General features: G+C 34.0%; 1 protein-coding gene across 1 annotated transcript in view; it reads left to right on the forward strand.

Moving 5' to 3' along the window:
* The first annotated feature begins 222 nt into the window (after positions 1-222).
* The window catches only part of LOC145297900 (galactosylceramide sulfotransferase-like), a 30,519-nt gene continuing 12,056 nt past the window's right edge, over positions 223-18,685 (forward strand). The window contains exons 1-2 of the mRNA XM_080144236.1: positions 223-343; positions 18,315-18,495. Of these exons, the coding sequence (XP_080000362.1) occupies positions 306-343; positions 18,315-18,495 (219 nt within the window). The 5' untranslated portion in view covers positions 223-305. The remainder of the gene's footprint in view (positions 344-18,314; positions 18,496-18,685) is intronic.

The following is an 18,685-nucleotide window of genomic DNA, read 5'->3' on the forward strand; positions in this document are numbered from 1 at the left end:
TTTCTTTCTCCTCTTTCTCTTTATATGTGTATCTTTATTGCAATATCTTTCCCCCTCTCTTTCTTCCCTCTCTCTCTCTCTCTCTCTCTCTCTCTCTCTATATATATATATATATATATATATATATATATATATATATATATATATATATATATATATAGTTATGTGTGTGTGTGTGTGTGCGCACTCCATTCTCGTGCACACCTGTATAAAAGAGATAACATCTGTCATGTAGTGATGCCTGTGTGATATACTTTCTGTAGTAAAAAAGCAACTATCCGCGAGTGTGGTGTGCTGCCCAATATATGGAAAAGACCCAACTAAGTACAGAGAACATGCTTTTGTAAGTAAATCCAGTCGTTCTTTAATCCATAGATAAATAATGGTAGGTGAAGCTGCCTAAAATATTGTGTTTTCTTTACATTAAAACTACATATATATTTATTGTAATAGATGGTGCGAACCCCCCCCCCACACATATATAAACTACACACACACACACACACACATATATATATATATATATATATATATATATATATATATATATATATATATATATATATGTACTAGTCTCTCTCTCTCTCTCTCTCTCTCTATATATATATATATATATATATATATATATATATATATATATACATACATATGTAGACAATATATATTCACATGCAGATATGCACATATTATACATATACACACATACATACACACACATTTTCAATCATATATATATGTGTGTGTGTGTGTGTGTGTGTGTGTGTGTGTGTGTGTGTGTGTGTGTGTGTGTGTGTGTGTGCATTTCCCTACCAAACATCTCTGCTAATTTTCGGTGTAGATTTTTTTTTTTATACAGACATGTGACAAGCATTTTAATAAGTTTGTGAGGAAAATTTTGCTGCCAAAAGGTCAAAGTTAAATGAGTTGACCTTTGTAAATTTTACCAAATTTACCTGCCAATTTTGGGTATAAAGACTTGAAAGTTTAGATGTAGGTAACTTGGACAGGGGTAAAACTTTGTATTTTGATTTGAGACCAAATTAATAAATGTTAAGGGGTCCAAATGCGGGTCAAAGTTTAAAAAAATTGACCTCTACAAAAGTACTCAGACAAATTTTGGTCTAAACATTTGAAATCTTACATTAAGTGTAATTTACACGTAAAGCAAGTTACATAGGGCCCGAGCAAAGCCGAGCTGAACAGCTAGTAAAAAATAAAATCATATTCTTTGATGAGTTAAGGCGTATCCTGTTTGTTTGTTTGTTTGTTTGTTCACAATTAAATTAATATTTACAAAATAAGTCCGTTTTTAGTATGAAAATTAATTTGTGAAACAGCACTTGTTTCACAAATTAATTTTCATACTAAAAACGGACTTACACTTTTATTCCAGACCGATTTTTCTATATACAATGTATTCAAAAGTAATCAACATTTGCATCTAATGTAAAAGAAAATCTATTGCGATAAAATTTTGTAAATTCTTCCATGTTAAAAGTATTATTTAAAGTTGATTTATTTTTAATTTAATTTTTTATCAATTATTAATAGCTGACAACAGTTGCATTTAAAGACAGAAGTAAACTTATTTATTAAAGCTATGCGAGTTAATTTGCGTTTGATATTTTTAATGGGTTTTATCGTAATATGACGATGGTCACGGTTTTATGCTTCCTTAAATCCATGCGGTTACTTTTTGTTATGATATTCGGTGTATTTTATATAGTATGTGACTAATCCCTCCACCAAGCAATATGTTTCGGTCAGGCAACGCCGCGTACATTATATATATATATATATATATATATATATATATATATATATATATATATATATATACTTGCCCTACATGTGAATACACTTTATGTAAGATTTCAAATGTTTAGACAAAAATTTATCTAATTTTGTAGAGACCGCAGAAGTCAATTTTTTTAAAATATTTGACCCCGATTTTGACCCCTTAACATTTATTATTTTGGTCTTAAATCAAAATACAAAGTTTTACCCATGCCCCAAGTTACCTACACCTAAATTTCAAGTCTTGGTCAAAATTAGTGGAAGAATTTGGTAGAATCTGCAAAGAACAACTCTTTCAACTTTGACCTTTTGGCAGCCAAATTTTCGCCCCAAAACTGATTAAAATGATTGCCGCATCTTGTAATACCCGTTATGTGTAAATTTCAAATGTTTAGACCCAAAATTAGCTGAGTAGTTTGCTAGACACTGCAAAGGTCAAATCTTTTGAACTTTGACCTCTTGGCAGCTCATATTTTCGACCCAAACCGGTTAAAATGTTGCTCTATGTCTGAACACACTTTACGTAAAATTTTAAATGTTTAGACTAGAAATTGGTTGAGGTCAAACAGAGGTCAAATTTTTTAAACTTTGACTTCAATTATGAACCCTTAAAATTTATTGTTTTAGGCTTAAATCAAATTAAAAGTTTGATCCAAGTTTGAAACAATATTTCAAGTGTTTAGACCCAAAATTGGCGAAGGAGTTTTGGTAGAGTTTTCAAAACTCAATTCGTTGAACTTTGACCCCTTGAAAACTGATTAAAAAGATTTTCCCAAATCTCAGTAACCTTGTTGTGTCAAATCCCGAGTGTCTAGACTGAAAATTGACAGAGTTATTTGGTAGGGAAATGTATACAGACACACATACACAGACATTATGTGTGTGTGTGTGCTTAAAATATAATTTTTAAATATAATTTTAAAAAATATAATATGATCCGTATATATATATATATATATATATATATATATATATATATATATATATACACGAGGGGCGTGCAATAAGTAATGCCCCTGACCCACTTCCCATAGATTAACGAAACTTGGCACAGTTATTAGTCTTTCTCTACATAGATACCACCCAGAGTTATGCATTTCCCCATCGTTTGATGCAGCTCTGGAGACCGTTTTTGTAGAACACCCCCAGCTTGGTCCTCCAACCACGACGTTACTTCAGAAATCAAGGCTGCATCATCTGGGAAACGTTTTCCTTTCAAAAACCACTTCATGGCTGGGAAGAGGTCAAAGTTAGCGGGTGCAAAGTCAGAAGAGTAGGGAGGATGTGTGAGGATTTCATAAACACACGCCCGTGCTTCTGATCTGGCGATATGCGAGTTGTGCACCAGAGTGTTGTCCTGCAGGAGGAGGGTCCATTTGCTGATCTTGCCCCGTCTCTTGATTTTGATAGCTTCTCTTAATTTCCTCAAAAGTGAAGCATAATAGGCTCCTGTAATTGTGGTACCCTTTGCCAGGAAATCTGTCATCACTACTCCGTCCTGGTCCAAGAAGACTGAGCATGACCTTGCCAGTGGAGGGCTGCACCCTTGCCTTCTTTGGAGGTGGTGAGTCCAAGTGCTTCCACTGCATTGACTGGGCTTTGGTCTCTGGATCATAGTGATGGACCCAGGTTACATCCTGTGTAATCAGTCTTTTGAAAACTTTGACTCACCTTCTTGGCACATCTCCAAATTCATCCTCGAGCACTCGACGCATTCTCGCTTCTGGAATCCATCTGGCAGACACCTTATGCATATGCAAAAGGTCATGAATGATAGTTTCCACAGATCCTGTACTAACCTTGACATCTTGGGCTATTTGGCGAACAGTAATGCGCCGATCTTCCAAAATGGCAGCCTCAACTTGACGGACAGATGCCTCATCAATGGCAGAAGTGGAGCGACAAGGTCTGGGAGCTGTTTTCACAGACTCTTGCCATGTTTGAATTCACGATGCCAGCGTTTTACAAGATCATATGATGAGGCATTATCACTATAAATTTCTTTCATTTTATCAAAAGTTTCCTGTGGTGTGCATCCTTTCAAATACAAAAACTAGATCACTGTTCGACATTCAACAGGCTCCATTTCACACCTGACTCAGTTCAAACACCTGTAAAACAGAAACCACAATTAGTTCAGAGCTGTGATTTGCCACATAACCCGTAGAGATATAAATCATTGCACATGCAAAATTTCAGTTAGATCAGACAACTGGAAGTGGATCAGGGGCATTACTTATTGCACGCCCCTTATATATATATATATATATATATATATATATATATATATATATATATATATATATATATGGTCATCAACATACAGTACTGTCTCGCTGTTTTGCTGCTCAGTATTTAGTCTATGTATATATATACATGTATACAGTCTCACTGATGCGTTGTGATGACTACAAATATATATATATATATATATATATATATATATATATATATATATATATATATATATATTCTAGAAGTGTAAGCCATGTTTAGTTTCAGAACAGTTTCCGATGGTTCGTTGTTCTAAACAAGTCTTGAGAGGTGACTGGTTTGCAGTAGACAGTTCCACAGAGCAAAAGGTTCTTACCGTGTCGAGACGAAATAAACATGCGAAATTGCTTCAGAAAAGGTTTAATATTTATAGAGCAATTCTGGTTTCTGATTGATTGGTAGCAGAACGTGAATTAATTCGATTCGTCAGTTCCTAGCAGCATCGTTTATAAATAGAATTGCCTGACTGTGTGGGATCATACCCCATTATAAACCTCTTATGATGGGATGTCTCCTAGCGGCTTCGGCTGCATGGAGACAGGGTAGTACAAGTCAAGGATTCGTCACTTGACACTCAGCCCAACACTGTACTGAGGTACACCGCCTGGGTAATACCTAGGAGGTCCACCCTCCAAGGCCTTGCCACCGGGCTTTCCGGTGGGGCAAGTTTATTGCTTGCTGCCTGAGGCGCCCCGACTGGAGAATGCCGACGGGCTTACTCAGGCAATTTTTAAAATTGCAGGAGTACCCCTCCTTTAGGGGAGCCTGCGGGTATCCCACTTTCCAGGCCTTGTGCCAAATATTTCCGATGTGGGCGGCAATTAAATATATACCCCATTATAAACCTCTTATGATGGGATGTCTCCTAGCGGCTTCGGCTGCATGGAGACAGGGTAGTACAAGTCAAGGATTCGTCACTTGACACTCAGCCCAACAGGTGAGGGGCCGGGAACCGGCCCAGCACCTGTTGGACTGAGGTACACCGCCTGGGTAATACCTAGGAGGTCCACCCTCCCAGGCCTTGCCACCGGGCTTTCCGGTGGGGCAAGTTTATTGCTTGCTGCCTGAGGCGCCCCGACCGGGGAATGCCGACGGGGTTACTCAGGCAATTTTTAAAATTGCAGGAGTGCCCCTCCTTTAGGGGAGCCTGTGGGGTTCCCACTTTCCAGCCTTGTGCCACATTTTGCTGAGGTGGGCAGCAAATAAATATCTACCCCATTATGAATCAAAAATATTGCAACATCCCCCCTATTTTTTATAATGGGGAAGTCCCTTGTGTTTGTTCTTCTCAAAAATAAATATATATATATATATATATATATATATATATATATATATATATATATATATATATATATATATATATTCAATTATACATAACAAAATTTAGAAATCATTTGGATCTTAAAATCTTAGCATGTAAAACGACGCCATATTTAATTGTGTTCAAATGTCAAAACAGATATATATGTGTACAGAAAAGAGAAATAAAAGAAATGGAAGGTATTTTAACCTTAAAAAGGGGTGGGTATGTGAAAAAGAAGCAATTTCTTAAATTTGATTATGCAGTTTTGTAAAAAAGAGAAAGAAAAAACGCATACATATATACATATAAATAAATATACATAAAAATAAATATATATGCAATATGTACCCGTTTAAAGAGGTTTTTTTTGTTATTAAAACAATGCAAAAAAATAAAGGACATTTTTTTGAAAAATAAGAAAACTAATGTGCAAAAAAAAAAAAAAAATAAATGTCAAATGTAATTTATGCGCGCCTTAAAATAAGCATACAAAAAGTATTTGTCAAAAAGGAAAATTACAAAGAGGTTTTTTAAAAAAGTGACTTTTTTTCTTTTTTTTATTTCAGTAAAAGTATTAGTTACGCATAAGTAGATTAAAGTGTTAATACAAAGAAACGTCTTGTCCAGGACTATTTTTTTTTTATATATATAGAAATTTATATACATACAGGGCCGTGAAAAAAAAATTATTCAGTCGAGTCCCCCAACAAGTTTTGAGAAAAAAACGCTTTAACTTTATTCTTGTTGTGGGTTTCGTGAATACATCAGCGATATTTTGTTCTGATGACATGTAATTCAAAATAATGGATTTCTTTTTCACCTCGTTTTTTATGAAATGGTATTTTATATCTATATGCTTAGATCTTTGGTTGATTGTCGTGTTCTGTGCTAAGACTATACTGCCTTGATTATCACAATTAATTACTATAGGGCTTTTAGTTAATTCTGGCTCTAAAATAGTCTTTAGGATATTTTTAAGGTAGAGTGCTTCCTGGGTCGTGTGTGTGATCGCGATAAATTCTGCTTCACACGTAGAGAGAGATACAATCTGTTGCTTTTTAGATTCCCATGAAATAATAGGCCCATTTTCTGAGAGTCTGAAACAATATCCAGATATACTTTTTCGATCTTCGTCGTTTCCCATATCTGAATCCGAAAATCTTTCTAATTTTATGGGATTTTTTGATTTTCTAAATTCTAACTTCTGTTCTTTAGTTCCTTTTAAATAATGCAGGACTTGTTTAGCTCTGTTAAAATCCTTCATTGTCAGCCGCGATAATTTTCTGACAGTTTTGTTACTGTATAGCATATGTCGGGTCGGGTTGCAGTCCTTAAATATACAAGACTACATATAATTTCGCGGTATTGTTTATCATTTATTATTTCAGATTCTGTGTGTATATTTTTATTAATATCATTTTCGACCGGTGTAGAGCGTTTCTTGCACTCTCCCATTCCAAATTTTAATAGTATTTTGTCGATGTATCTCGATTGATTCATCGTAACAAGTCCTTTGCTTTGAGTAAATTCTATCCCAAAAAAAACAGGATATTTTGCCAAGATCGGTCATTTTGAATCTTTTACTTAATTTGTTCTTAACATCGGTTAACATTATGCCACAATTTGATGCGATTAAAATATCATCGACCCACAAAACTAAAATCAGTAGTTTATCGTCTTTGTGTTGGGTATATAAACAGGGGTCTACAGCGCATTGTCTGAATTGTTGTTTAATAATATAATCATGAAATACTGTATTCCAACACTGAGCACTCTGCTTTAGACCATATAATGACTTGTTAAGTCGCCGCACGCTAATTTTATTTTTCATTATAAATCCCTCTGGAGGGGTAATATAAATTTCACAGTCTATTGGGGCATTCAAATAAGCATTTTTTACGTCCATTTGATGGATGTTTAGGTCAAAGTGCGATGCGATTTGCAATAAAATTCTGATTATCGTTAGGTTTGTGGTCGGTGAAAACGTAGAAAAATATTCTATACCGTAAATCTGAGAGTACCATTTAGCAACAAATCTAGCTTTGTACTGTTCTACAACTGATGCTGTAGTCTTTTTGTAAAGACCCATCTTGTAGAAATAACATGTTTATCTTTTGGGAGAGGCACTTCCGTATAGGTATCATTTTTCGGTTAAGGCATTTGTTTCTTTTTTTATGGCAATTTTCCATTCATCACAATGTTCTGAATTAATTGCTTCATTAAAGCTTTTTGGCGCATTTTCCATTGAATAGCAATAGTCGATCTGATAATCTTTTATATTGTCGACCACAAAAACTCGGGTCGCCTTCTATTTCTTTTGGGATATCTTCCGCCTTTATCATCATCATCATCATCATGGATACTCTTATCTCCGCCATTTTTATTGTCTTCGTTTGTTTTAATTATTTGAGGAAATATAATTTTATCTTCTTCATATGACGGGATTTCGTCTGTAAAATTAAACGAGTCTGTGAATTTTACACATCGGATTCTTTTTATTCTATTTTTCTCTGGAAAAATACTAAATTGGCTGGACTGTTTTTATCATATCCAAGAAATATACCTCTGACGGCTTTAACATTCAATTTACTCTTTTTTTCTATATATGCAAAGCAAGTTGAACCAAATATATGTATTCTGCTTAAATTTGTTTTTTTTTTAGCACAGAAAGATTCAGATGGAGTTTTAGATAGTGTTTTGTTAAAACACCTGTTGCGTATATAGGCTGCCGCCATAAGTGTGTACATCCAGAGGTTTTTGGGGAGTTTTGATTTAATGGGTAGGCATCTTGCCATTTCCAAAAGCGTCCGCCACGCTCTTTCAGCAATCCCGTTTTGGTGTGGCGATCTAGGAGCTGATTTTTCATGCTTGATATGATGTTTAATTAGTAAAAGTTCAAAGTCTTTATTGGTGAATTCCGTACTGTTGTCAGAGCAAATAAACTTGACTTTACCGTAGGGAGCCATGTCGGCTAAATATTTTTTAGTTTCTAGCAGGGTATCAGATTTGTTCTTTAAAAAATAAACCATTATTAAACCTGAATGGTCATCTACGAAATTCAACACATATCTATAATGTTCTCTCGCCATCGGTTCCACAGGACCATTCAAGTCACAATGCACCATTGATAGGCTTTTTTTGGCCTTCTTGTCTGGTATCTTGCTTTGATACTTTGTCATTTTCCCTTGCGTACAGACGTCGCAGTTGAAGTTCTTTGATGTTTGTATTTTCATTCCATCAACTACAGTCGGCAACTTTTTGATATCAGGAATATTGCAATGTCCAAGAATTTTATGCCATGTCTGTAGATCATGGCAGGCGGTTTTCGATGGGACTACGCTATTTAAATAATATAGTCTTCCATTTTCTTTAATGTTGAATACAATTCCATTCAGGTATACCAGTTTTGATTTATTGGGGCTAAAGTTTATATTTGCACCTTGTTTAGTGGCAGCTTGTACATAAAATATATTTTATTTAAATTTTGGGATTAGAAGAGCGTTTTCTAGAATACAGAAACACAGTTCACCTTTATTGTTCCTTAGCGAGATTTTAGCATCGCCTCTTTTCAAAACGATATCATTTACTCGACTCCCGTCAGCTAGTTCTACAAAATGATTTTGTGGCTTAAATTTGGGGTCAAAATTGATAAAAATCAGATCTCTTTGTAATCACATGTGCCGTGGCCCCACAATTGACAAGAAAATTATTATTGTTTGTTGAAGCATTGAACGTACACGAAAATAAAAATGTATGTTTGCTAACAGAGCTCTCCACATTTTTAATGGAGTCGCCATTTTGAGTCCTGTATCTACATTAGAAACTCTTGTGATTGGGTCGTCCACAATTATAGCAAATAATTTTTTTACTTTTCTTAGGAGAAAAATTGTTTTTGGCAAAGTTGCGGTTTTTATTCCCGGCATGGGTATAATTTAATTTTGGTGTTTTTATGTGTGTATTTTTAAATTTCATGATATTTGTAGATTCGTTTTTTTTCTGTGATCATTTTTTCAGTTTCCTCGTAACTTCTGAGTGCTACTTTGAATTGGCTAAAAGTCATGTTTTTTTTTCTTTCTGGGTTATCACGGTAGTAAATGGCTTGAAATCACTCGGTAATCCCTTAAGGACCATGGAAATTAACAGACTGTCACTTGTAACTTCACCAGACATTTTTAAAGAATTTGCAGTCGTTTCGGTTCTTATAATATAATCAGTAATAGTTTCGGCTTTCATTCGTTTTAGAGAGGTCAGTTCAGTATATAAAGAAATAATTTTGGGTTTTCCTTTTGATAAATAATGCTCTCTCAATATGTTCAATGCTTTGCAGCCATCGTCCAGGGCTTCTCTCATTACTAGTGATAGACTGCGGTCATCCAAACACTGTATTAATTCCGCAAAGACAGTTGCGTTCTTTTCAATGAAATCGGGGTTGTTTCTGTTTTCAGGTTGTGTTTGAAGTACTTTGTGTAGCTTTTGGATTCGTAGATATCCTCGAAATTTAACTTGCCACAATTCGAATTTTGATTCGGATCCATTGAAATAAAGACGCACGCTGGGTGCATAACCGCTAGAAGTGTAAGCCATGTTTAGTTTCAGAACAGTTTCCGATGGTTAGTTGTTCTAAACAAGTCTTGAGAGGTGACTGGTTTGCAGTAGACAGAACAGTTTCCGATGGTTAGTTGTTCTAAACAACTCTTGAGAGGGGACTGGTTTGCAGTAGACAGAACAGTTTCCGATGGTTCATTGTTCTAAACAAGTCCTGAGAGGTGACTGGTTTGCAGTACAGTTCAACAGTGCAAAATATTCTTACCGTGTTAAGACGGAAAAACATGTGAAATTGCCCCAGAAAAGGTTTAATATTTATGGAGCAATTCTGGTTTCTGATTGGTTTGTAGCAGAACTTGAATTAATTCGATTCGTCAGTCCTAGCAGCAAGGGTTATAATACATGGAGTGTGCTTCTCAATTCAGCAGAAGAATGCTTAACCATCTCACAAAAAGAAATAATCATGCAGCAATACATTCTAAGAACTGAGTATATGGGGAAACGTCAGACTACGGTTTCCGTTTTTCATGTTCCGCATCACATCGAAGGAGAACACCTTGGCGCCTTCTTCCTAAAATTAAGCAAAATGGTATCTGTAGAAGTAGACGAGTTCCATGGTATATGGTCCTTCGACATCCTCCTCGATAAGAAAAATTTTGTAAACCTTCCTTACTTCCTTGAGGTAGGAGAAGAAAAACTACCCATAATAGTAGCTGGCAGCAGATCTTGCTGGATATATATATATATATATATATATATATATATATATATATATATATATATATATATATATATATATATTTTTCTTGTTTTTTATTATATATATATATATAATAAAAAACAAGAATATATATATATATATATATATATATATATATATATATATATATATATATATATATATATATATATATATATATCCAGCAAGTTAGTCTTCTGCCCTTCTGCCAGCTACTATTTTTAGGTTTTTCAGATTATTTAATGTCAAATCCAGTGGTTTTGAAGAACACTTTTTTAATAGAATATATATTTTTTTTTCAAGTCGGTTTCTATTTCACCTATTGTTGGGACCCTAACAGGTACTACCACTCCGGGTCCGAGTGGACCTGGGAGCAATAGCAATTAAGGGGTGGCTCCACACTCCCCAAAGGCGCAAGCTGGAGCCTCACCATCGGATATAGTTTAAGGTCATATCCAGGACCTGAACGATTTTGTGACTCCGTAATCAATAAGTAGTAACGTAGAAAAAAAAAGAGAAAAGAATAAAAAGGAAGATTTTTTTTTGTTTTTAGAATACAATAGAAAATCGATGCTAATAAGAATTTAGCGATCGAGACGAAAGGGATAATTAACGGATCAAAACGAGATAGAATAAATCTGAGATATGAGTTTACAGTCTGCATAAAAACTTCCTCAGGAAAATGTTCATGTTTGTTCTTTCAATTGAAGTTCGCTAAAGAAAGATTGAGTTATAACGAATTGTGCAAAAGAAAAAAGAAACGCAAAAATAACTCATTAACGGCAATTTACATCTTGTTGAAAGGTAAAATTTTGTTTATGATAAAACCTCATGATTTATTCATGTTAAATCTAATCTATTGAATCGAGGCGAAATAAAATGTGTATTACGATTTTAGTACTTCTGTGAACAAAGGATTTAATGTTAGTTATCGGTTGGAAAATGCGGGAATATCAATAAAAATAAAAATGCCAATCTGATTATAATCATTCTGGATCGAAAGCGGAAAGAAATTAATTTCATAATTGGAAATTTGTTAAGTCATATATATTGTCAACTGTTGAAAATAACTGGGAACGGCGATCGAAATTAAATCTCCATTTGAAAATTTTGTGCTCAGGGAATCCGAGCCTATTTTTAAAAGCCATTTTTTTTTTTTGATTGGTTAAACGAAGGAAATAAAATAAAATAATAAATCAAAGAAAAAAAAAGAAACAATATATGATTGAATTATTTCGTTTGAATTTAAAAAAAAAAAAAAAAAAGGAAAGAGAAATTAAGAAATTTTTCGAATGAATCAACTTTATTGTGTTAAAACCCTCTTAAAAACTTTCAACTGATTAATTTTTTTTGTTGTTGTTGCATGACTTTGCAATTTAAATTATCTTCGACTCTTCTATGTCATAATTTTTCAAACAAAAAAAAAAAATTATGTCAACATTTTTATAACTAAATTATCGTTTTGTATTTCTTTTACCAGACATTGTCATGCGAACTTCGCTATATTTCTAACCCAGGAATACAGGAATTAAGGAATACAGGAATTGAGGAATTAAGGAAAAAGAATAATCGAACAACGGTCAACTTGAATTACACTCTGTTTAACTGCGCCTATGATTTACATAACCACTTCTAAGCTAAGAGATATCATTCCAAAGTTGAAATTGTTATAACTTATATGCTATCAACGTTTTGACGGTGAGGGATTTCGAAATGTTGTCTAGCGCATGCTCCTGTCGTTGACCCTCTTGCCATATGGACTATTTCTAATTTAACATCTTTGAATATTTAGAAATATGATTTTCAAAAGAGGATCTAACACATTCAAGTAAGTAACAGAATATTATCCGTTGATCCTAAGACTGGAGCTCTTTATGAAAAAGACGCAGGAGTTGCATGGCTGCTGTGGTAGAAAGATAAGTGCCCACTAGGTATTTAAAGTACTTACAATCCCCTGATTCAGAAACAGAGGATGTAGATTACGAATAATTTATCTGTAAACCGTACGAACGTTGTCACCAAAATTTGGATAACAAATCAAATTTCGCTGGTATGGAATGTAACAGCCATCAGAAGTTAGTGACTGAACTATTGATGGTTCTGGTTGCAAACAAAAGTAGCTTAAAAATAATGGAAATTAGAATTAATATATGAATAAAGAGTAATCATGTTAGATAGAAGGGCTGCCGTAGATAAAAAAAAATGATTAGGTCAAACCGGATAGTGACAAAAAGGGGCAATTGCAATAATCGTTGCGTAATATGTTGATATCCGATTAAGTCGGGGGCATGGATAATGCCTCTGGCTCTTTGGGTTAAGTGTCAACTATAATTGTCTCATATAATCTTGCCAAAAGTGGCTGAACAGTTTAGAGACAAAATAGCCGTAGACTACAACAAAGGTTAGATTAACAAAAAACTAAAAAAAACGTAGTTTTAGGTTAGATTAACTAGTGTTGTCTTAAATAATCTTGTTATATGAAGCTAAGCAATTAAGAGATATAAGTCGTAGGACTAGGCAGGAAGTTATGTTAACTAGTTTAGTCAAAGAATTTTGGATAGAAATATTAATATGACTAATGTGATAGGTAGAGGAAATTTGAAGGTTGTTTAAGAAAATGAGAAAAACTTGCATAATGAAAAAAGTGAAAAAAAAACGAATCTGGGTATACAATGAACAGTGTAACATGTCTATTAAGACTTTCTATAGCAATAAACTAAATTTATTGCTAAAATGAAAATATCCCATTTCAGTTTATTGGATTTAAAGATGACTATTCAATGGACCGTGGATTTAGTCTTGTCTCAACATGTTTTGTAACATATTGTTAACATTTAAAACTTTGGACAAACTTAAAAAGGGCCTAATGATCTCTATGAATACAGGAGCCTAAAAGATGGTCCTACTCTTGCCTAAACCGTGACCTACTCTGGACTAAAAACGAGTCAGAGCTGACGTTCATTTCTGCTACCCAAAATTCTTTTCCTAAGGAACATCCAAGAACCAGTCAAGACTTGCTTCTCTCGCCTGACACCCACGCACAACTGACACCCACCTTTCAACAAAGTCTGACGAAGAGAGTCTAACTCTCTCGGCCTTGATAACAGAAGATTCGTATAAGGTTGAGGGGAGCAAAGTCCTCAGATCCGTAGACCACTCTCATGCGTGTGTTCCAGATAACACCTCTCATCCCTGCTATATATATATATATATATATATATATATATATATATATATATATATATATATATATATATATATATATATATATATATCTTAATGTAAAAGGAAAAGAGAAAGTTCAATAGCTATATATATATATATATATATATATATATATATATATATATATATATATATATATAGGATTGATGTGTAGTTTGCTTGAAGCATTGTGTGGGATAGTTATGTAGTAAAGATTTAGAAGGCTGTCACAATAGTCGTTGTTGGTAAAAGTAGATGAGAACAAGTGGCGATTTACAAATCAATAAGTACATACACATACGTTTATATATACATACATTTATTCAGTTGTATTGGTAAAATGTCTTACTTGTTATGTCTGCGACAATATCCATTATTAATTTTGGAAAAAAATTCCCTTTTGAAATGGTGAACGTAACAGATCGATTCAAAGCATGCTGGAGTGGAAGTTGGATAGCTGTTGGAAGTTGGGAGCAAATGTGAGGAGGGGGTTTATGTATGGTCTGATTAGGTAATTAACATGTTTATAATTTTATTTATTTATTTGTTTTTTTTTCTTTTTAGTTTATAACTTGTTGCTTTAGCATGAGGTTTTTTTAATTTTGAATGTTCTCTATTTTGTTGTCTTTATTATTATTTTTTTTTCTGCCGATGTGTGGGATGCCTTAGTTTATCTAGGTCACATAAGTCGCGGGTAGGCTGTGTCAGGTTAACTATTGAAGAATAAAAGTAGGGGTGGGATGTGAGAGAGGAGAGGAGGTGGGGTGCTGGGTGGTACGCTCCCAGTCGGCAGCTGGGTGTTTAGGTTAGTGTTGCCAGGAGTAGGAAGATAGGTGGGAAGGGGGGCATTGGGATGACATTCCTTGGGAGTTGTTAATTTATTTATTTCTATAAAATTATAAGTGGTAATAGACGGAAAATTTTTTTTTATTTAATTGGTTTATGTACTTCAGTTAGCTTTTTTTTTTATTATTATTATTTATTGTTTTTCATATATACTGCTGCTTTTTATTTATTAAATTTCTTTTATTTTTATTTTTTATTTTTTTCTTATATAATTTATATGGGAGAGGGCTTGTAGTAAGGTCCTATCTGGACTGTAAGTTGGGCTGTGAGCGGTGTGCAGTGGTGTACCTGTTCTAATGGGTTATGGTTGTAATGGTAAGTCTTTGGTGGGAGCTGTATGTAAAGTTATATAATGAATGAAGATCTGAGCTCCAGTCTGTTGTTGAGTTCTGGCCGTAATTTGGATATTAGTAATGATTCTTTTATGCGAAGATTCCCAATATTGCGTTCTGTGGTTAACATATCGACTTTAACAGATGTATTAGTGTTTCTGCAGGTGTTGAGGTGTTTGCGGAATGATGATGCTTGTGTTTGTGTGTGTTCCTTAATTCTTATGTGTAGGGGTCTCATGGTGCTGCCCACGTAGAATTTTCCGCAGGCAGAGCATTCTAGTCTGTATACTATGTGTGTGCAGTGGCAGATGGTTGTGAGGTATACTGGGCAATTTGCCAATGTGCATGGTGGTGGGTCCTCGTTGTGCCTGCGTTTAGAGAGCTTCTGTCTAAGAGATGGCCCAGAGTGGGCTAGTTGCATATTGAGATCCTCTCTTCTGATAGCCCTTCGGATAGCCGTTGTGATCTTGTCACTAAGATGGGGCATTTTAAGGAAGCAAGTATTGGTGGGGAAGCTTCTTACACGTTTTCTCGTGTTCCATGAAACTGAAATTTGGTGAATAGTTATCAATTTATGTCTATTATTAACATTTCAGAAAAATCGGAGCTATATGACCTATCTCAAAAACCTTAACATGGCTAGTGAGTTTGATAAGCAGTGACTCATTAGTGTGTACATATATATATATATATATATATATATATATATATAAATATATATATATATCTATAAAAGTGAAAGTGTCTCTGTGTGTGTGCGTGTGTGTGTCTGTATACATTTCTCTATGCAATAACTCTGTCAAGTTTTAGTCTACAGACTCGAAATTTGATATACAGGGTACTGAGATTTGGGAAAATCGATGTGATTGGTTTTTGGCCAGAAATTTGGCGATTAAGGGGTTAAAGTTCAACGATTTGACCTTTGAGAACTTGACCAAACTCTTCCAATAATTTTGGGTCTACACACTTGAAATTTTAGATATAGGTTCGTTGGACATGGGTCTAACTTAATAACTTGAGTTGAGCCCAAGACAATAAATGTTAAGGGGTCATAATAGGGGTCAAAGTTAAAAATTTTTTTTTTTTTTTTTTTTACTCAGCATATATCTCCAAACACCCGAGCAACGCCGGGCACACATGCTAGTATATATATATACATATATATATATATATATATATATATATATATATATATATATATATATATATATATACACTAATGAGTCACTGCTTAGAAATTATGTGTACTTTTGTATATGTATTACAGTTGTATTTTGTGTCTGAAGATTAGCCACTTTGGAATATCTTTTAACGAAATAATGTTTAAGCTTGATCAAATGGTTATGAAATGATTGTAACACTGAAGAAATACATTGTATGATAAATATGTTGCGATATATTGTTGTCTTGCTTGCTTATTGCGAAATTATATATATAATATATATATATATATATATGTATATATATGTATGTATGTATGTATATATATATATATATATATATATATATATATATATATATATAAGCTACAAAATTATCTCATAATGGCTTAAAACTTATTGGTATATGAAAATTTACTGAATTGCATGAACCCAGTAAAACTCAGTATATTACATACAAGTCTATATATATATATATATATATATATATATATATATATATATATATATATATATATATAAAATGGGTTAAGAAATTCCAATGAAAGAAAGATGTATATTTAGATAAGGGGGTAGTCACCAACAATGTGTATTTTTTAACATTATTTTATTATTCCGTGTCTTGGTTTTTCATTGTGAATTATATTTAGATCATTGTAATAATGTTTTTAAATCATTGAAATCGTTTTTAACGCGTTTCAGACGTTCTTAGAAATTATTTTCAAAATGTGTTGGAGATGTAAAAATAGCATTTTCTTAGTTCATTTGAAGTGTTTCCAAGAGGTGGAAACGTGTAAGTGTCTACTATTCATTGGAATGTTCAATTTTTATTACTCTTTTATTTTTTATTTTTTATTTATTTTTTTTTTATTACATTTTCACCCCAAACAAGGCACATTGCCACTTTGGTGTAGGGGGCTACTATCAGGGGAAACATCTACTGGAGTACTATGTAGGGATTTGGGCAGCGAGATGTTGGTTCACGTTGCACTTGAACTTATGCATGTCAGTACAGCTGGGGAAGCAGTGACCTGGAATGGAATTCCAAAGTCTAGCAGTTCTGGGGAAGAAACTACTGGAGTAGAAAGATCTTTTACATCTAAGGATCTCTACAGTGTGGGGGTGGGATTTTGCAGCTTGTCGGGTCTGTCGAGGGTGTTTACGTCATGGGGGCACAAGTGCTTGCAGTTCATCAGAGCATTCACCATTATAATACTTGTAGAACAGGCAGAGAGATGCAACGTTTCAACGATGGGACAGAGGCTGAAGCTTAGATGCTAGTTTAGGGTCTATCAGATTTGCGACTCTCTTTTGAACCCTGTCAAGGAGCGAGAGACTAGTAGCCGATGCACCAGCCCAAATATGACAACAATACTCCATACATGGGCGAATAGTGGCCTTGTAGAGGTACAGGATACTTTCGGGTGTTAGAAGTTTTCTAGCACGGGCTGAGGTCACTCCTGTGTTGTGTTTCTCTCTCTCACTCTCTCTTTCTGCATGTGTTTTTTCTTTTCCTTTGGGGTAGGATGTGTGTGTGTGTGTATGTGTTTTCTTTATGTGTTTTTTCTTTTCCTTTGGGGTAGGATGTGTATGTGTGTGTGTGTTTTCTTTTATTGGTTTGAAAATGTGTGTACTGTTTTATAATATTATGAAGTTATTTGCTTCCCTAGTAAGGTGACTGTGATCCAAGGTCGTTACTAATTTGTATGTGTGAGGAGGGGGTGGGGAGAACCAGCTCTTCTGAAATTAGGGTAGGGGTGCTTTCATATTAAATATATAAATATATATATATATATATATATATATGTATGTATGTATGTATGTATGTGTGTGTGTATAAAATTATATCTGCCTCTTAAAGAACTGAGTTCTTATTGTTGAAATGAAAAGAATTGGCCACCTAGTCCATGTGCATAGATTGTGGTTGTAAATATCACATGATCTTCTTGAATGACATTTATGTTTTATAAATGTTAAGTTCAACAATATTCTTGCCACAGTTCTCGCTAGTTGAGGGGTTTGTTCCTTAATTTTAAACTTTAAATTTGAGGGTTTTTTAAATTTGAAGTTGGTCTTTTTTAATTATTGAGTATTTTCATCATTTGTTTCAGACTCCCGACAATTCATGCAAAATTCTGGCTGCGTTTTACTTTCTTTACTCTTGCATTCCTTGTTATTGTTACAATATATTGCATGATGGGATATGTGACGTACCATAATCGTCAACCGCTGAGTGCTCACCCCTTGAAAGTCACTTACTGTCGACCACAAAATTATATTCTCTTTATCAAGGTAAGTAAACATGAAACATTAAAACATATTCCGAACTGCTGCCCTCATCACGGCTGTATTTTATGTTTGGTCGTTGTATTTGTGTTGAGTGTTTGAATTTTCTGGCTTTTTTATGCCTCATTTTTTGTTGAAGTAACTGTAAGTGCCAGAAGAAAACAAAAATATCCAGAGTATTCTTTTTTTGTTTGTT

The sequence above is a fragment of the Euprymna scolopes genome, chromosome 18 (assembly GCF_053919585.1).
Source record: "Euprymna scolopes isolate OS-2025 chromosome 18, ASM5391958v1, whole genome shotgun sequence".
In the NCBI taxonomy this organism is placed as follows: domain Eukaryota; kingdom Metazoa; phylum Mollusca; class Cephalopoda; order Sepiida; family Sepiolidae; genus Euprymna; species Euprymna scolopes.